Source organism: Cinclus cinclus, chromosome 8 (assembly GCF_963662255.1).
Source record: "Cinclus cinclus chromosome 8, bCinCin1.1, whole genome shotgun sequence".
Lineage (NCBI taxonomy): Eukaryota > Metazoa > Chordata > Aves > Passeriformes > Cinclidae > Cinclus > Cinclus cinclus.
The window spans coordinates 10151882-10173630 of record NC_085053.1 but is presented as its reverse complement, the minus strand read 5'-3'; the positions used below and the strand labels follow the sequence as shown (position 1 = coordinate 10173630).

Here is a 21749-nt window from a genome sequence, read left to right as displayed (position 1 = left end):
CAATAAGCAGTAACAATTCAAAAGAGTCAGAGTTTTATTTTTGCTACACTCCAAGAATAACAAGTAATAGCTCCATTTTTGGAGTCAGAGAGGAGTGAAGTATTAGATTCGTCCCTTCCCTCACTTGCTGCACACAGAAACAACAGAAGCAAATTTAGAAGAAATATAAAAGCAGTAAAGCAGTACCTGACCAGAAAGGAGTGGAGGAAGGGGGAACAAAGCTGTAGTCTGGAGGAGTTACAAAAGAAAACCCACAGAACAAAGAAGGGGCTTAGAGGAAAAAAAAAAGAGAAAAAGAGAAAAGCAAAAGAACATTGAAATATTGGCAATAAGATTTAAATAATAGTTTTTTAACTATATAATTCATTGATAATAAGGAAACTAAGGTTCCCTACCAAGGATGTCTGCAAGGAAATTGACTGTAATAACTAAAAAATTTGGTTCTCTGATTTAATTTTTAACAATTGCATTTTTCAAAGAGCCAAGTAGGAAGAAGTCACCCATTTAGGGTATCAGAGAAGTAAATTGTAATTGTAGCCTCTTGCAAATATTTTTAGATTTTAAAAAAGGGGTTTTTTAATTCTTTGTGTGCCCCACTTCTTACCATTACAAAAGTAAGAACTCATGCATGCATAAATCCTCTTGAGCCCAGCAACACTAGTCACATGCCCTTAATTAGAATATAGTCTGAACTGACCTGGAGCCAACTCCATATTATGGCATGGAAAAAAGAGTATGCATTCTGCCCTGTTAATCATCAACATCAATAGGAATTCCACAGCTAAACTACATCCTCTAAAGCCCAAACAGTACTGCTCACTAAGCCTGCCTAAGCTTGGCCTAGGCAGAACCAGCACTTCATCCCAAGCCCCTACAGCAGCTTCCCTGGGTGAAAGCCACAGGTGCTCTTGCTCTGTTGTCAACAAAAGTAGGGGCAATGTACTTTTAAATGCAAAAATGTCATGAAATTAACTGGAATTGCTTTAAGTGAAATTACAGTTTATTGACCTGTTGTCACATTTTGTGCCTCTTTTGAAGAGGCAATAAAGATATATAGTGTGCATGTCTAAAAAAGTTGGGAGCTTTGCTCCCAGCTGTGATTTGGAAAAGTACATCCATCTCAACAGGATAAAAGATAATGCACCTTCTAAATTATAGCTAATAATATCTGTAATTACTGACCAAGAATTTTCCTTCCAAAAGTAGCAGGGTTATATTTATCACTTACAGCTACTTCTCTGAATTTATTCTTCTACCCATGAAACACAGTAATTTTTCTTCAAAATAGTACTTGCAGGAATGATGACTAGAACAATTTTATGCAAGAACCCATGGTGGAGGTAATGGTACAGTTCTATGCATCTTACCTGGATGTCAGACACATTTGTGACAAGGAAACTACAAGCATAAATAAAATAATCAGGACTTACTCTGTTTTTTAATATTCATAAACCATGGGTTTAGAAATTTTAAAAAATCCCACAAACAGAAACCAACAACATTTTAGCTTAGTGTCTCATAGGATAAGAAAACCATGCTCCATGGCCTCTTGAACTCCAGAAACTCCCTTATGATCCTTCACAATGATGATACTTTCTCCACCTCTGACACTGAATGGACTATCTGGGATGCATGAGAGGCTCCTTTATACTGGAGACACTAACCCCAAGTGACAGCTCTGTGGGGCATTGTGCTACACAAACCAAAAGGGCCACTGGACTCAAAAGCATTGCCCATTCTTAGAGGCAAATACCTGTCTTTATTTCTCCAGGAGCACAATGGCAGAGTGGAACAGCCCACGGGAACACACCCAGATTAGGTGCTATATGGAGGGTGGCTGGTCCTTAACTGAGCAGACTTTATCCTGATTTTTCTCTCTCATATAGCTGGAGGTTTGGTTTCATGTGTCAAATTCTGAACAAGTAAACCTGTGCAGGCAAGGAAATCCTACTAGACTTCTACAGATAACTGATCTGTTTTGATGACAGGGTGTTGGTGTTGGCTTCTAAGCAGAAAGGCTGAATTCTTTTGATTCCCTAAGGGTTGGGATGATAGTTGTTTTGTTTTACTTTACCAACACATACCTTTACACAGTTAATGCATTAAGCATAAGTAGGATGTCACACACCTACTCCTAGTTAACTGACAAACAAAAATATCACTCAAGTAGGACTTGCTTCATGATATAAGTGATTTACTAATTCATTATTTACTTTAAATTTCATAAAGATTCAAATTTCTCAATATGATTGTGCACTGCATCAACAAATCAGACTAAAGTGCCATTATTCTAATCCACAGACTAATGTCCACTTTTTGCTTTTATTTCATTAACTGGTAGATCTTTCCTGTAATCTAATGTAAGAATTGGTATTTTTCTCTGTAGCAAAACAAAACTTGATCATACTGTGTGTGTCTAGCAAAGCTTGAGAATGAAAAGTTAAGATGAAAGAATATACCATTTCCCAAAATATCCTCACAATTAACTTGAATTTCTATATTGACAAAACTAAATATCTGACAGCTTTTATAACCACATTAAAAGACTACAACGAACATGAGAACAACACAGGTGACTTCTGCAAGACAAGGAGACTTAAAAGCAAAGTTCTAACCCAAGCAGGAAGCCAAAAACCAAAAAGTCAAAATAACTACCCCACTAAAACAGAGATATTTTTTCTAAAAAAAATTCTAAAAATCAAGTAGCTGCTGAAGCAAGAATCAAATTACCTGAAAATTTAAGAAGTTACAAGGTGACTTACTATGATTCATATTAGAAATTACAAGTTAAATTAAATACCAGTTGTTTTTCTTTTCCTGTATAGGTAAATGAAAACATAAGAAATACCAAAAAAAAAAAAAAAAAAAAACAAACCATACTTCATTCTCATTCTTTTCTGGGAAGTAAAGTCAATTCAGTATTGCCATTCAATTCCACAGCAGCTCAAAGACCTTGGCAGCAGAAAATGATACAACTCTGTCAAAGTCTGCAGTGGTTCAACCAATATTTTTTAAAAATACTTTTCCCACTTATTCTGTCAGTTATATATCCTAAAGATCATCCGTTTTGAAAACAAAAAGCTGACATCTTTTCAAAAGATGGTTTCATTAAAAAATCCAGGTATGTGAATAGTATAGAGAAAAATACCATGTTAAACCCAAATCCTTCTCTAAATCAGCTTCAAACTGTCAAAGCCCATTGCATTCCCCAGCTTCAGCCCCATGCTGAGTAGTTGCAAAATTGAAAAAATATGGGGAAGTGCCCATCTCTCTCTTCAGTTACTTTGTCTGTCTTCCTTCCAACAACTATTTTTCTTGCACTTGAATTATGTGGGAGGATATTTAAAAATCAGCTGTGTGGTGGTCCTCACTGAGGGCTGTGAGTAAACTCCATGTCTAACTGCTGCCCCACATGACTTATTTGCTTCCTCTACCAAACCAAACTTAAAGCAGCCTAAAACATTCCAAATTCTTTCTAAACTCAGCCCAGCAGGGTTCACACAGCATAGATATAAGGTTTTCCTCACATCAGCTTGGTACAATAAACAAGACAGCTTAAAAACTGAGCAGAGTTACCCATAGATGGACTGTTAATCATGGACATTTGGTTAAACAGACAAAACGAAACAAACAAGAAAAGAAGCAACCAATAAATCACCACACTCATGGGGACACATTTTACTGTCCAATCTATTAAAGGAAGTGTCATTCCGAGTCAATCCAGATAATGCAGCAGAATTATGGAAATCTATTAGACTTTACATGAGGAGTTTGGAAACTGGAAGGTTTTTCAGGTCAGTTTGGTCAAGAGAAAACTTGCAGTTTCCACCAGCACAGTTTGTAGCATCAAAGGGTTGATAAGTCACTGTAGCAGAGATGCATTTCCTCATCCCCTTGACTAAAATGAGAGCATCCCTCAGTCATTTCTCTTGCTCTCCCACATACTGCCTAAAAGATCTTGTAAAAGAAGATGCTTTATTTTGTATGATGACTGAAGTTAATGAGGATGTACCATAAATCTTGTACCCCGTAAAGCAGGAAATGATTGAGCTCTTGCAGAGTAAGAGGTTGGTGGACAGTATAGATACATTCTAACTGTAAGGAAAAAAAGGAAAAAACTAAGGAAAAAAAAAGAAGAAAACAATCTGGCTCTGCTCACAGTCAACAATAACTCCAACAAATGCAAAGTGAATCAAGCAGGACATGTCCTCTCAACAATTAAAGCCTCGGTGCCGTGCAGAGGGAAGGGGTGAGGAAAGCACAAGAGATGGCAAGAGGAAGAGAGAAGCACAGGGACAGGAAAGGACAGGACAGAGAAATCCACCAGGAATGGACATGAACAGCACAGAGAGGAGACAACTGACTCAACTCTTGGGAAGCAGTGAAGGAGAACAGAAATGGAAAGAAGATGAATTGGGAGGTAGAGACACTAAATGAAATGCCCAGAGATACACTGGTTTCTTACAAACATTTGTCCTAAATTATCTTCACTTTAATTAGGAGAGGAAGAAACCTCTAAAGGTACATACATGTTATGGAACTGAGGCAAGCAAGTAAACAAAACTCACAAATAAGTAACAAAGCCACCACCATCACAAAGACCAAAATGGACCTTTTGGGCTTTTACAGCAGTCTTCATACTGTTAAAATCCCCATAAATTTTTGTTTTCCTCTTATTAGCTGTTACAGTACAAAGACGCAGTCAATGACCACAGAACAGCAAATCTAATAACTGCCCTTTGACAGAAACATTATATATTTTACAGAGGCCAGCCATGTGGTAGGTTTTATCATTAACATTGAACCTGTCCATGTCCTAAAATGATGCTAACTTCCACTTAAATTGTAATAGCTTAAATAAAGGACAAGATATGCAATGCAAGCCTTCTCAGTTTATTTCTAAACTTTGTAACATTTTAACTGCTGTCTACATTGCACAGTAGTTCATTAACTTCCAAAAGCTTAGTAGGGGAACTCTTCACAAACATTAGATATGTCATACACACAGACATACAATATAAATATACTTGCATGTTAAAAAACATGCAAAAATATTTAGGATAGAGTAAATCTAATTTTTGACACTATTATTTGATATTAATGAGATGCTACTTCATAGGGCTATGCTACAGGACTGATTTATTTAAATCCTCTTTTAAGGATTAGAAATTGTCACAGATATCAACACTTGTAGCTGCACATATGCAAATTTCTTAAGAAACTAAGCAAGATGCAGTTTAATCTCTCACCAGCATGTCTAATAGATTTTTTGAATATTTGGAAGTTTTTAAGTTTGGCAGCAAGACAAGCTTGCTAGACATGTTTATAAATCTCCTGGCAGATCTGAATGTGCTTAGCTTCAAAAAATCCTAGCTAAAAGCATTGCTATAGTAATTGGTTATATGTTAAAAATGGAAGATGTATATCTATATATATATCTATATATAGATATATATATATATATATGACAGAAAGTAATATACAAATTTTTAATCCTCACCATTGCCACCTGTTCTGTTACTTCTCTGTCCCAATGAGTTTTCAGATTCTTTGTATGGAAACTGAAGAGTAGTATCCAAACTTCGGAAACCTTCTTTGAGAGAGTGGTGCTTGTAGTATTCTACGAGTTCCTTTCAGAAAGGAAAGATATTTTCATTGGAAATTGAAATCACATACTATTCAGCATTCTGGTATACAGCCAATGACAGTCTTATTATGCAAGTAACCTTATTTTATAATATAATCCATAAACAATGCTTGTTTTTCTAAAATATAAAATACCCTAAACTGGCAGCTTTCATATTGCCACTTAAAAGAAACGCCAAAAAAAAAAAAAACAAATAAAAAAAGACACCCCAAAAATCAGCTAGGTATTTTTTTTTTTTTTGTCTGAATCAACATTTGCTGCCCCTTTAAGTCAGTTTGAGAATGTCTTTGCTTTTCTGGAGTCAAGTAGAAGGCAAGGTCAGCTTCTTGCTAAGGATGGAGCAATAGATGTCACTGTTTTCTCAAACCTCTTTTGCAATAATAAGTTACGTTTATATACAAATGTATTTGTAAATACACAGATCTGAAAAAATGCACATGGCTTCTAAGTTAACAGCAAGTTAATGTGCAGATATTCAGATGATGTAAAACTTCCATTGCAGGGCAGGCTTGGGAGGTATCAGACAGTGCTCACTGACTGAAAAATCCAGCGTTTCACATTCTCCGTGTACCCAATCCAAAAAATTTCATCATCTGTGTGTGTGCACATCTATATAAACATTCATAGCTACACACAGGAATATTTTACTATACATATGCAAAAATTCCTATATGTAAATATAAAAGTATAGCTGAAATAGTTTATGTAACCAAGAAGATAAGTTACTCGAATTCCTACTCTAAAGAAGGCATCACCCATCCAAATTCTGTCAGCTCATGCTATTCTTCTGCAATCTTCAACCCCTGCCATTGTCTGTTACATTTGAATTAGCCCTAGAAATGTCAATATCACATAGTTTGTACACGAAGCTAGAATAGGATTAAAAGTGACCAGGCAATTCAAAGCAAATGTGCTTCAATTGATCCATTCAGATATGGGATTTCACCCTTCAAAAATGCAAGAACAAAGCAATGTATTTACTGTTAACCCTTCAATCCCTTCCACTTACTTATATTTAGATTTCCAAAATCAGGTCAAAATTAAGAGATTCTACTGTGTTTAAACATTTCCTTCTAGGAAAAAATCCCCCCCCAAAAAAAAGAAAATAACCAAGCAAACAAACCAAAAACAAGCAAACAAAAACAAAAACCAGCACCACAAAAAGCTACCAAAATGTTTAGCCTATAATAGCCTACATCAGTGATACTAAGAGTTCTTTGGATTTTGCTGTTTTTATACCAGCACATCATACAAACTAGAATGCCTGCAACAAAACTTACTCCCATATCATCACTGTATATTCAGACATTCAAATTACCAAGGCAATACTGTGTGTGATTTGTTAGCAGCATTCAAAGTAACATATCTAGATAAATGGGAAATAATTAGTATGAAACTTTTGTTATCTTTCTGCACAGTGTAAGTCTGTAAGAATAGTGTTGTTTTGCAAAAGTAATTAGAATTCTAAATGGATAGATGTGGTTTGTTGGCAAAATAAGTAAAATGGTTTTAAACTGAGGAAAAAGGAAAAAAACACTTCATGTCACAGATTCAGTTACTTTCAAGCTTAGGTTTTAATTCCATTCTTCCATGAAAACAGTTGACTGACAACTGGCCACTAAAACATGAATTGCACAAGTCACAGTAGCAAGCTTACAAAGAGATGAGTAAGGCAAGCAGTCCGTGCCAGCATGGATGGGGCTCCTCAGGAGCTGTCACATTACCCTGATCCACAGCAGCAGCCAAACTGACCTTTCACTGCACCCTGCTTTACACACTCAGCACATTTTAATTACTCTGCTGAAAGTTTTTCAAATGTACTATGAAAAGTAGACAAAAGAGCTCTTCTACTTTTTTCCCTCCAAAGCAGGACAAAATGCTGTGTCACTGCAGATCACCACTTAACATTTCCATGGATGCTGCCTTTGTCTCTCTTCTGCTCCCACTTCTACTCCAACTACTTTTGTTCCTCTTTTCTTGCAGACACTCTTTTTTTCCTCCCAGTTACTTTTTCTCTTGCATCTACTCAGAACAAATCAGCTGTTCCACAGCCTGTACAAACACCACACTACCACCTGTGTATTGAACTCTCAAGGGCATAATTCATAATATGCTAAATCTGTGTTAGAAAATAATTATTTCCTACTTGAATGTTAGCAAGGCTAAATTGGTAGCAGTGGGGTCCCTACTCTAGAAACTTCTTCCATCCTCTCAATTCTGTGATGCAATGCATATTCTTTTCTCTCATTTTTCATCCAACTTGGTCCTTTATTTATATTTCCGCTCTACTTTGAAACCTGCACCAGTGCATTAAACTGCATCACTGCCATAAGAAGACACCTGGCAGCATGGGACTCCAGCTGCTGTGTTTTGGCAATATCAGTTTCCAATTAATCATTTGTAGCATTCACAGACTAAGCAGCCACCTCCTCGTGTAAGTGAGCAGCACCATGATTTCTGTTGCTAAACAATGAAAAGATCTCAAAAATGAAACTACCTCAGGGGTCCCCAGCCCTAAAACTCAACAATTCACTGGCTTATAAGTGTGAAATGAAGGTAAGATTGCAAAAACAGCTTGGTGCATTCTTCATCAAGAAATTTATGTTCTTCCTGTTCTAATGAGCATTTACAGATTATCATTTACTTCTAGGATACTCTTGTTTTAGAGAGTATCAGTGGTTAAACTAAAATAATTTCTAAGCCTTCCTGGTTTCAAAGCTTCTCCCTGCTCCTGTTTTGTATTATCCTTCATTTTTATTTAGCGTTTTCACATACTTGAGTATGCATGCAGGAAGGCTGCTGCATAAATTTTAATCCAATTGATTCCTAAAAACCAAGATTTCCAAAGACATCAAATTCTCCTTTCCCGACTCAGCCTAACTCCACAGTGGGCTGATGCATGGGATTTAAATTCCTCCTCTCTTCCACTTCACTGTAATGGACACAGTCCAATCCTAACAATAAACATGTAGTTTGAAGCACATAATATCATCACTTAGAGCTAAAACCATAAATATACAAATATTATCCTATTAGCAGGAGTGGACACAATTCAAATCTTTAATTCTCATAGCTTTCCAAATTTCACATACCAAAGCAGCTCTCTCTAACAGAAACAGATACAAAGAAGATCTCACACTGTTTAAAAGTTCATCAATGCTTACCATTAAATTTTTAAATTTTCTATTTTCTGCAATGTGGAAAAAGCCATCTCTTGTTAAAATCTTGATGTGTTTCACCTCGTTATTGTACCTGTGGGCAATGAATAACTTATGAATATAAATGTGGCTTTAATCAGACACAATCAATAATTACCTGAGGGCATGCCCCTAGAACACCACACACATAAATTCTTAAGACAAAATGTATATCTGTGCCAAAACAAAGTCGACATCTAATCAACCAACTATATTTATTAAAGTACAGCTAAAGAAGTAATCTGTTATTAGAAAAAAAGCCACAGCCAACTGCTTATTGTAACGGGGAATTCCCATGTCCTTTCTGCTTTTATATTCCTATTGATAAACAACATGAAAGCAAAAAATAATTTGCATCCACAAAATGTATAAACCCACATTTTACTGAATAGTCTGAGATGCAAAGGGCTTTGAGTTCTCACTGAAATCAATGGAACAGATCACACTGTACTGCAAACAATGCTTACTACTCTTCTCCAACATACTCAACCATTATTTTTGTAGCCCCAGTTTGCTACATTAGCACTATAAAACCATTGCTTTTTTCCTTCTATAAATCCTGGGTATTTTTTGATAGCAACTTCAGTTTTCCTATATTGACTCTCCTAAAGGCTGCATATAATTATATAATGGAAACAACAGTTTATTGTCTGCATTTATTTCAAATACTGTCTAGACAAACATGAGAACAGGAAAACTTTCTTGAAGAGTTTTTACTCCACTTCTACTTACTTAATACTAATTGCATATTCTCCTGATTCTTTGGTCCTGTGCCGCACCAGGTAAGTGCTATTTACTCTGTTAATTAGTTCACTTTCTGCTTGCAATCGTTCCATTGCTCCTGCAAACCTGTAACAAGGAAAATAAAAATTGCCTATGATTTTTTTCAAAGCTCCAAAGGTCTATCAAATATACAACAGAGTGTGAAAATTTTCTACACATCATGGGGACCAAAAATACATCTGCTGCAACTGAATACCACTTCCCGATTTCTGAATGAAGAATAAAATATGAAAAAATTCCACAGTTGGGGGTTGTGGAATTTTTAATTGGAAAAGTGCTCATATGCATGTTGAACACAATATCTGCTAAGGAAAGTGCTTGAGCCCAAGCACTAGCTGAATGACTACTGGCTTGAACAAAAGTTCATAAAACCAACTGCATCATTTGCTGCAAGTGAAACAACACAGCAGTGCTCCAGAACCTTTGAACCTCCCTGAGGTCTGGGGAGATTTTTTCTAACAGAATAGAGAATCAGCCACCAGAGGTAGATCAGGTCAACAAAATACGTATATGAAAATTTGGTACTTACACAAGGAAGTATTTTATTTGATTTCATAATTATGCATAACCTCTAAAGGTTAAAGCGTAATGGGTATACCCAACATCCAGAGGAAAAAAATAAATCGGCCAAAATCATCCAAATTTGAAAAAGCTGGTGCTAAGTGTTGAAAGCTAAGACAAATAAATCACTGATTCTGCAGTCTGGCTGCCAAAGCAGATTTGTGCCCTTGCTGTGCCTTGTGGTTTGAGTAGGACATCATGAGAGGCTGTCAGCAGACACTCATGTGCAAAACCAGAGGTTAAACTGTTAATTGGGAAAATGACCTAGCTTCCAGGGAAATTATGCTTCTCTTACCATTTTCAAAGGCTGTCACCACCACAGACCACCACTATGTAAAATTTCACACTAATACATCATGACCAATTAGAAAGGTGTTTTAAGTAAAAAAAAAATCTTTACTAAAAATCCATAGAAGATATAGACTAATGCCAGTAATATCCTTTCTTCTAAAAAATTATAAACAGAACAAGTATTAGAAATTAATTCAAAATACCAATTTTAAATAATAAACATTTTACTTGGCTTGTTATGAAAAAAACAGTATTTGTTTAGGTATTATCCTAATTTCATTTTCAGCAACTTAAGAGGAAGTCAGAACTCCTGTCTAAATGACAAAGCATAAAACAAGTGAAAGAACACAAGTGATGCTTACTCTGCTCTCTCAGAATCACTTTGTCTTTTCTGAGTTGTGGGAAAGAGTTCACACACTTCATAAACCCCAGAGCAGCAGTGGCTGCAGTTTTGATACACCATTTTTTTCAATCATCAAGGTTGAAAGAGACCTTCAAGATTCATCTAATCCAACCATCAATCTTGCACCACACCACAGATACCCCTAAACCATATCCCCAGGTGCCACTCGTATCTCTACAGCTTCAATGTTGGTGAGGATTTTTAAGAAAATGCAGAATTATTCAGGATATAGGATGCATTTAACATTATTCCTTGCTTTATTGACTCAACAATGAGGATATACTTCCATGCTTCATATTACAATAATCTCATATTGTTCTATTTCAGAGGCCTGGGACTAAGGCTGTACAGCCACAGACTTGTAAACAACACATCAAAATCATTAAACACTTTATTATATCAGAAATGCTTTCAGGCAACGCATGGCAATGCTTTCCCAAACCATTACACAATTCTTTCTGAAGCCTAGAAAGGTTAACCCAATATAATTTAAATTGTAGCAAACACAGTTGCTTTCTGTGACTGCTTCTTTCAGAGATTCTTGTAAGACAAGACACTTACCACAGCTGTGAAGAGTAGTCTACTGGCTTAGGAACCTAGGGTACCAAAAGATACAGAGAATGAGGATCAGGATTTTTTTCTAAAAGCAGAAATTAAACTGATTTAACTACCCAGGTGATCTATTTTTTCTTCAAGTCTATTTACTTTAAAGGAAATTATAAAAAAGGACAAATATTTCAGATCACTCTGAAAGTAGTACAGAATATTTTAAGTTCTTTTCTTCTGTGACAGTTTTTTGGGTATTTTTACTTCACAGAACAGTTTCAAACTTTTCTGACAGTGCCTATATTCAAATATCATACACAAAAAAGCTCAATGCTCTATATTGTATAAAAGTGTCACTAAAATATGCAACCAATTTATAGAAATGTATAAAATTAATTTCATGTATTCAGAACTGTGTGGCCTTATGACTTTCTACTGGGAAATATGGTCTATAATCGTCAGAGAGACATGAGGATAGTCCACAACTTATATTGTATGACATCATTTATTCCTTTGGGACTTGGGGAACTGTTGTACTGTATCTTGCTAAGCATGTAATTTGATTCTGAAATTAAATCTAAAAATTAAGCAAACTGCAATCAGCAGGCAAAATGGATGTTATTTGTACACAAACATATGCATAGATAACATTTATTCATACACAAGATGCACAGTATAGCAATTCCTATGAAAATGAGCATTTCATCTTGATCATCCCCCATTAGTGTGTGATAACTCAGTATTACATTATTCTTCTAAAACAAGGTATGAAAATGCACAGTGCTGAAAAATGGATTCTAGTGAAAGCTTAACATAAATCTCACATATGTATAACTTAAGGTCATGTATTCTTAGGTAAGTAAATATGGTTTGTTTTGGTTTTTTTTCCTTTAGCAAAACCAATGAATGTTTTATTTTCTGGACTCTAATAGGGAAGAAATTACAGTAACGTTCTTCTCACACTTTTTATTCATGATATATGGAATATAAAGAAACCAAAAGAAACTTCAAAAACCAATTCAGTCAGAAAAACAGTATTATAAAGTCCTATAAACTTAAATTGATTGAAATTGCAATAAATTCCAACTCCCACTATCTTGGCCTCAGGTATCAACCAAGTTCTCTATCAAGTCTGTAGATTTAACCTTGAAATAAACTTAAGTGTGGAACACATTAAAGTTCTCTGTGATAAAACCAGGCTCACGTGTTTGGCTTGTGTAGCAGTAAATCTAAACAGGTATTAAACAGCCATTTAGTCTAGTTCTTGAGAGAGGAAAAGGAAACATGCACTATTCCCAAATAGTGGAGACAAAGGGCTCTCATCACAGCAGCATCTGCAGTGCTGGTGGATGGGAAGCCCTGAGGAGTGCAGGGCACCCAAGAGAGGCAGGTGTCACCCTGGCAGCAGCACTGGCCCTTCATAGCCCTGCAGATACTGATGGTGCTGCTCAGGCAGCTCTGCTTCTAATGGGGAGACCTGGCAAAAAGTTAACAGATTATGAATCTGCTGACAAACAAATGCTAAAATAAATGTTTTAATGGATCAAACAAATGACACATTTCAAGGCCACGATTTCAAAAATTACAAAGTTTGTTGCAAGATATTCTTAAATATTTCAAATTTGTCAAGTAGTGCTAATAAACTGGGAAAGGATATTAAAATTCAAAAATGGTTTAAGTCCACCCCCAGAGCACTTAAATGATAGATCAGTAGTTGCTTTTGTAAATTTTGAATGGACAAATATATTTATATAACAAGTGTTGTTCACTGGCATAAAGAAGGGCAAAATCAAATGTTATTCCAGAAGGTCTTGGCTCATACTTTGCTAGGTATCCAATGCCTCTACAGAAATTAGAGAAATGGAGGAAAGCTAGGAAGAAACAGATATTACTCATATAGTGCATAAAATGTCTGCTGACATATACTACTTATAAAAGGGAAAAATTTTTTTATAGGTACATCTGTGAAAAGTCTGGAATATAGATATTCTGGAGCTCAGCAGTTTTTCATTCCATATTCATTCCTAAAGTCTTCTGATATATGGATTTTATGCTGTTTCTGGGCATTTTTATATCAGATGGTTGTAAAGACTGTAAGACTTAATAATAACAGTAAAACTTATAGCATGTTTAAAACCCAATTGATGTTTCAGTATCTTTAACTGCATCATTTATCATAATAAGATGTTTATATTTCATCCTTCCAAGTTAACAGTTGTGAAGCATCAATTTATCTTTTTGTTCTCATCATGACACCAGTTGGTAACATTTCATGAATAGTATTTATTCATTCTGTAAAACTGTGTTATTTTCAATACTCCTCTAAATAGTGTATTTTAAATTTAGCAGAAAGCTTTACCATTAGAAAGAAACCTCCTCAACACCCCAGCAGCATTTTTCCTAACTTCAGATATTTCACTGCCAGTGCTTTTAAAGTGACTCCTAAAAATGCTGCTACAGTTGCAGTCAATGACACCACACAATGACTGATGGGGTCACTGACAGTGACACCATGGAATGGGAAATCCACCCTTGAAAAATAAGCAAGGGGTAGGAAATTCACAAATTTAACAATAACCAAAGGGTGGAGTGATGAAAGCTAAATTCACAGAACAATTTCACCTTTATTTCAGATCTGTTCTCTCACAACTAACACAACTTACACCTACAAATAGTCTGTGCATTCCTCTTCTAACAAAATCCTGGAAATACAGGGTCTTAGAAATGTCTGATGGTATTGTAATATATTTATACTCTCTAAGACCTCATGTATGCCTGTTCTGGGAACTAAGCTACAATAAGCCCCAAAGACATATCAAAGTGCAGCTACTAAGAGCTTGTTCCACCTACTTATAAAAGCCATTGAAGTGGCATATCTTGACTGCTGTCAAATTGTTGAGAATCAGGTTAAAGTAAGTGAAAACTGCCTTAAATCAAAGTAAAGAATAGGACTCATTACTGGGTTTTTGGGTTTTTACCAATTAACCGCAACAAAGGAAGCCAGGAATCTGATGCACAGTGTCACAGAGGGCAGAGAAGGAACAAGTGTATAGTATATTAATGCATCATCATATCTGCACATAAAACTCTTGAGTACATATTATAAAATTATTTTTCTTATTACTTTCACAAACTTTTCTAGATTGGGAAGATTCTTGTGTGAAATAAAGGTAAGAACCTAAAGAAAAAAGAAAATTTATCAAGCAGTCAGAATTCCAAGTTTTGTATTAGTTTTACAATTTCTAAACTTACTACTTAGGCTATAATCCCTCTCTCTAACCCAAAGTGACTGGGGAATAGATTAGAGCCACAGCACTCTCACCTTCCTGCTGGGGAAGGAAGAAAGTGCACTTTCACATGAAATGTATTTGATCTACACTCTGGAAACTCTTCAGACAGTTCAATTTGTTAATATTCCCAAAAGTTAAATCTGCTTATCAAATTTCTTTTCTTGACATGTCCTACTTACATCCAATAACCAAAAGCATTAAGCACTCTACTTCAAGCAATACTGAACCCACCATGAAAGCACCAAGGAACTAGAAACAATATTTTTGTAAGGTAAGATTAATCTTGATGAACTAATGAACTAGGCCGTTTTCCTTTAAGGTGGCAAACAGAACTAAATAATTGTACTTACACATGGGCTAGGTTTTACTGCATCACTTGGGAAGAATCCAAGCTCTCCTGTTGTTAGATTTCTTCCCTAAAAAAAAAAAAAAAAAATCAATTTTTGAGACATAATTGGGGTTAACAGCAAATAATAATACACACCCAGGGATTTAGGACAATGAATATATCCAAGAGTCTTTAAAATAAAATGCTGTTATAATAAAGTGTTGCTCAATATTTCTGTGATTTTTTTTGTTGTTTTGTTGGGGTTTTAATACAATTAAGCAATAATTATAACTAATAGATCTGAAAGTGCTGAGAGATAAGAGGCAAGAAAGGAGGTCAGAGACTGGGATGTGATTCCCGGTTCTGCCAATGTCTGCCAGTGTCTGATATCTTCATTTATGTTATCTCCTTCCAAGTTACTTCCTCCTCAGCTGGCATTCTACAGAAAGCTGCCATGCTGCACCCTTGCAGATCCCCAAAAGGACTACACCCCACACAGCAGCAGCTGCAGCACCTGAGACCAAACTCCAGTGGGAATTCAGAGCTAGTGATCCCACAGCCAATTCAGACACTACGTACAGCATTTCCATAAGTGATGCACACCGATGGAAATCCACTGGGCAGGGCAATACTAACAGAAATAAAGATGACTCTCTGACTGTGATACACTGACATGCTGTAGGTGCATCCACACAACTGGGTGACCAGGGGCAGAAATGCATCCAGCATTTCTGGATGAAAAAAACTGAGCCTTTTCTGCAACACCACTGCTGCCCTCCCAAAGTGACAGGGCCACCAATTTACTCCAGCTTCTAAGCACCAAAAGTGACCTGACCATCACAAATCCATACATCAGCAGCTCACACAGTTCAACATCAAACAAGCTCTCCTGAAGAACACCTTAAAAACATCTTTTTATTCATAGTAATATTTGACAGTGAAAACACGTTTTGTAGTAGAACAGAGCACAAAACTTAATTCCTGAACACAGGTTCATAAAATGAAGGCATCAAAATGAGTATTTAGGCAAACAAATGTTTTAATTTAACTGATTTTTTAAAAGCACATAAATACCTAATCTCCATTAAATGTAATATACTGACTGTAAATATAATACACTCTCAGCATTTGGCAATGAGATTAAGCATGAGTACATTATAAGCATTAAAATCTTGCAAATTACATTTCTCTTTTATTTTTGATGGCATACCTGCAACACAAAATTAAGATGGGAAAACCCCTCGTAAACATACATGAAATTTCTTCAGGGTTTGGTTAATTTTGTATCTGTAACACTAAATGTGTAATTCTACCATAATGCCACCACAGAACACAGAATTTAGAAAATTCAATAGAATGGAGCTGAATGTAAAAAAAAAAAAACCAAAAAAACCAAGGGTATATGAAAAAAAATTAAAATGTTCTCTGATTGGTACTAACCTAAGGACAATAAGTGAGTGCATCATTCTCCATAGGAGATTTATGCAATTTATCACAAACAGTAGCTACCACCTTAAGCAGAAATACAGAGAAGTGCAGAGGCAGCTGAGAAGAAGGAAAAGCACAAAGGCAGTATTTAAGCTAAAAGTGTTTATACCAGTGATATTTTAAAAAATAATTTTGTGCAAACAAGTGCCAATCTTACAGATTTGAACCTGTGTTCAGCAAAGATTCCTTACCCCCTTTTCACATCATCTGCCTGAATACAGATTACCCTTTGTATCCATATACTCTGTTTACTCCTGAAACACAAATCTCTCTCCAGTATAGACCTAATTTTAAGCAGAGCTCTGAAACAGTCTGCCATTCAAGTGATACTTCTTTTCAATACTAATCATACCTGAATAGCAAGTGGTACCACACTCAATAAGACCAAGCACTGAACAAAACATATTAACGTCTATCAAGATATGTCTGACCACACTTCAGCTACAGCTTAGTGCTTAGTGTTACAAGCACTGCTTAGCAACCTGTATTATTATTTATTTGATGCACTGTAAAAATGAAAAAGTTTCACCTAAACCACACATACTTATCGATTATAATCACTTGTATTTCTAAATGGTCAACTTAGAAAACCATTGTAATACTAGTCTGCTGGGTCAGCTCTAAATTACTGTAAAAGGCTTCTTGAATAATTAAAGATTTTAATATAAATTGCATTTTGCAGGTTCTTCCTTAATATCATCATTTTTAAATGACTTGGAGAAATCTGTATTAAACAATCTGTGACAAGAGAGAAAAAAAAATTTTTGAATGATGCTAATGGAGATGACAATTTCCATTAGGATTCAAATCTATTACTAAGGCTTCTAGGGAAAAGCCTCATACAGTTTCTGGTTTCTGCTAGTTAAACACAATGAGATTCTAGCTAAATTCTTTAGCATGATAATCACAAACAACCTCTAAGACAATTTCCAGTAAATTGAGTTGACAGATGTGTATGAACATGGCAATAGAATCAGTCCCACGTGGTAGCAGTAATTTTGGCTTGTACTAATTGTACGAGTCAGATGATTACCTTCTAGCCTGTCCTAGGTCAAGAGCAGGTTTAAATGCTTCTCCAGATCAGAACTTGAGACCTTGCAGAACCAAGTCCTACATACAAAACTATACAGGCCAAAATGTCATTTGAAGAGATTTATTTTCAGTGCTGTGAAATACCCAGGGTCTTCTAAGTTGGGGGGTTTTGGAAGGGATTTGGTTTGGTTTTTGGGTTTGGAGGGTTTCTGGGAGGGGCTAAGGTGGTTTGGTTACACCTATTTACGTATTTTTTCAATAGATAAAGTAATTCTATCGTTTCTTACTTCCCCCCATTAAATGTTCAGGATGATACAGTGACATAGGAAGAGATCACTGATCCAGTCCTGAAGAGTTTGGAGAAGATTCCATCCTAACTGTAGCCAAAAAATCAAAAGCCAAAACAAACAAGAAAAAATAGGACCTAACTCAGGAAGTAGACCAGGCAGTTTTCATCTTATATTCATTAACTTATTATAGCTTTAAAAGAAAAAAAAAATCAGGAAGATCAACACAGGAACAACAATTCAAGAAGACAAATATTTTACACTTGTTCTATTAATCTCCTGATGGTTCTTCTATTTAGCTCTATTTCCATTTATCCAATAACACAAACAATTCAGAAAGCAATCAAGAAAAGTAAGACACATGTTAATGCATTTACTGTTAAAGTGAATGCAAGTCAGCATTTTCAATGTTTATAGTTCTCATTTAAGAAGAAATTTTAGTAACAAAAGTAGTGATGTGAATCACTTGACGGCAGATTTTGCTCTCAATAAAATATACTTTTCCCATGTATATAAAAAACATCTATCCTTAACTGACTTGAGCCAGCATCAAGTAGTTTAGGTGTGGTTCTGTTTTGCAGAGCTATTTCTCTGCCCTATAAATCTAATATTCACTAACTGGGTTTTGTCAACATAGCTTTTACTTATGTTGTGTTAGCACTGAAAATTCTAAAACTTTGCTTTTTGTGCCAAACACACCCCTTAACTCTTCTAATTTCACTAGGATTACCACCAATGTCATGTTCTCAGAGATTTATTCACCAGTGCTTCTACTTTAAGGTTGCAAGAATTAAGATTTACACCATACAAGAGCTACTGTCAATTTAAAAGCAAAATTAGTTGTGTTAGACACTTATTTGGATAAACCACAAAGAATTTTGTCATTGTTGTTCTAAAAGAAAGAAAGGTTAGGAGAGCAATATATCAATAAGAGGTTGGTAGCTGGACAAACAGAATATAGCCATTTGCTAAATGATAGAGTACCTGCCAAAACAAGCTGTGTGCATCTCCTCTAATGAGTTCAATAGTGTCCCCTATCTGGATATGCAATGGTGGCCCATCTTGTGCTGCTGGCTGTGGGATTCCATTGTAGTTCCGAATGACTTGCATTTTTGGTAAACCTGGGAAAAAAAAAATTAAAAAAATAGATAAGAAAAAATCCCAAAATTCCCAAAAGCCAGAATCAATTTTTACTCAATGACAATCTATGGAATCCGAAAACCATGCCAGCAATCAAGCAAGAAACACTATGTCTTTAGCAGGTACATGACTAGGGCACTAGTACTTATTACTATACCAGGCACAACCAAATAGAAAATGATGACTTTGGAAAACCATCTCTATCCCCCTTTCTTCTAAAGTTGATTTCATGCCTACAGAGACTCTTCCCTGTACATGTACATCCTTGGCTCTGCATAGGGTTCAAATATTAAGGCTATCTTTATAGTCCAAGGCAAAGATTGCAATGAATTAGTATTAGAGACACCAATATGGACACGTCTGCCTTAGAACGGTTATTACCAAAAACCTACAGCCAATGTGAACATGGCCAGGATAGTCAGGATCACAATTCTTTTCAGTTTCTCACAACACCTTTTTTTTCCTTTTTTAAAATTTTCATGTTATGACAGTATTTCTGGTTGCATGCAGCAAACCTGGATTAACTGAATGTTTCATTTTCAAGATAAGAACTCTAGATGCACACTAGTCCTTCCACATCAGTACTGATTGCATCTAGACAACTAAGCTGTGTTGGGGATTTTTTTAATTTGTTTTCTTTAAGGGAGCAACCCACTTCTGTCTGCTTGCACAAAGAACTAAAGCACCGTTTATAACTACAGTTCAAGAATCTTCCACTGGTGTGTATCAAACAGGGGGCAGACCCTGTATCTTCAGTCAGAAGATAAAACTGTGGACACTGTAACTCCACATTCTTAGATTTTTAACAGCTTTTTTAAAAAACAAAACCCCAACATTTTAAGTGTTATGGATAGCTAGTATATTGCACTCAAAGAGTGTACTCTGATACTATAAGAATACTTGAAATCAGATGAAGCACCACCCACTCCATAACAAATATATTAAAGATTTAGAGGGTTTTAGAAAAGCATTTTTTAACTCTATTTACTGCCAAGGAAAGCATTTTATTATAACAGAGCTATTTTTAATTATTCTCCCTCTATATCAAAAAAAATAACAACAACAACATAAAAAAAACACTACAGAATAATTCTCCTGGTTTTAACTAAACAGGGAATTTTAAAAATCATTATCATTAAGAGGGTATATCAATTTCAAATCTTAACCAGACAGTTTTTGGTTAACCAAAAGTTTTGTAAGAATGTATATTAATAAATACAGGTAAGAGTGACAGGCTGCAAAGTCAAGGTCACTGGACTGCCATATTTAACTTGTTTCTTGCTGGAAGGTCATCATTACCTTCATTCTGACAACAAAGGATCACATAGAAGACTTCTTTCTGTTGCAAGATCACGACTGTAATTTAGGTGGCAACAAACACATATAACCATGATCTCCTCTAAATCGTATGGAACATGAAAGAGATCACCTTCAATAATTACTACTCTCTATTAATGAATTAATACTAATCCTAAGTGCTGATGAAATATTAAGCAAAGTAATACCAGCTCTCATGTTACTCAACCCAAATGACAACTTAACTTTTATTGTTTCTGCAAGTTATCTTCCTTACTTAAAAAGAGCACATAATTATTAGCAAGCCATTATTCCACCTAGGCAAATACTAGACATTACTTTATTTCTCAGCTGAAGCTTTCATGCTTTCATACACTGATTCAGCATCAACAAATCCTCCATGGCAAACAGAAGTAATCTGCATTCAAGTGCCTACTGAAAGCTGGCAACTTTGTCCTAATGCAAGGAAACCCCCCACCAGAATATGAATAAGACATCTCCATATGTGATGAACAAACTGTAACCAGATGCTCATCTTAGAGACACACACAGAAGTCAAAATAAATGCACAAAAAATTATTCACATTATAAAACCATGTATTTGGTGATTCTATTTATCACATTTTTAGTGTGAAGATATAATTAAAACTCCTCCCTTGGATTGAGCTCATCAGAATATTCTCAGGAAATAATAATGTACTTTTCAATTAAAATCCTGGTGGTTTTCTAACATACTATAACGCTTAAGTTATTAATCAGAAACATACAAGTAATTTTTATTTCTATTCCACTGGTAATTATGATTATTGGCATCTCTGAAAACCAGGGCAAGATAACTATGGGGAAAAAAAGGAGAAATAGTGCTGTGTCAACTAGCAGAATTATTCAAAAGGTAACACAGAATTAATCCTGTAAAAGGATAAAACGTACTATGCTCAGAACACTTGTGTATAATTCAGTATGCTTGATTCTGTAGACTCCTATGGCAATTTTGATTATAAAGTTACCTTGGCAGATACATTGTTGGAAGATTTGATCTAACACCTCTTGACATCACTAGAAATAATCCTATCATTTAAACAGGCTTTTGGGTTATGGCCTTGATAAGAGTTTATTATCTTGTTTCAGAACCCTCCTTAAAACTTGTTTGTTGCAATGCCTATGTTACATTACTGAAACTGTGGTAACTACAGAGCTGATTTGCTTGTTATACCTGGTCTCTACTCTGGCAACACACAAATCTTATTTTTCTACTGTAATTTGACCACCTTTTTTATCCAATTGTTGTATTTGGCCTGCTTAGGAGTTTCTTGTGGTCAGCACTGTCATTGCTATGAAGTCTCACTGCTAGCACAATGGATGTGACCATCACCACACTGACATAAACCAGCACCTGGAGTAACAGGGATACAAGGATTCCAGCACACCTCAGCAACAGACAATGATCAATGACACTGCAA

At 35.6% G+C, this 21749-nt stretch overlaps 1 protein-coding gene across 2 annotated transcripts in view; it reads right to left on the bottom strand.

Moving 5' to 3' along the window:
• Positions 1-21749, bottom strand: part of VAV3 (vav guanine nucleotide exchange factor 3) — a 150297-nt gene that overhangs the window by 9272 nt on the left and 119276 nt on the right. For both annotated transcript variants that reach the window (XM_062497230.1, XM_062497231.1), the window contains exons 20-25: positions 18838-18974; positions 15069-15134; positions 11444-11478; positions 9577-9693; positions 8812-8899; positions 5501-5630 (exon numbers count right to left, since the gene is read on the bottom strand). In XM_062497230.1, coding sequence (XP_062353214.1) covers positions 5501-5630; positions 8812-8899; positions 9577-9693; positions 11444-11478; positions 15069-15134; positions 18838-18974 — 573 coding nt within the window. The remainder of the gene's footprint in view (positions 1-5500; positions 5631-8811; positions 8900-9576; positions 9694-11443; positions 11479-15068; positions 15135-18837; positions 18975-21749) is intronic.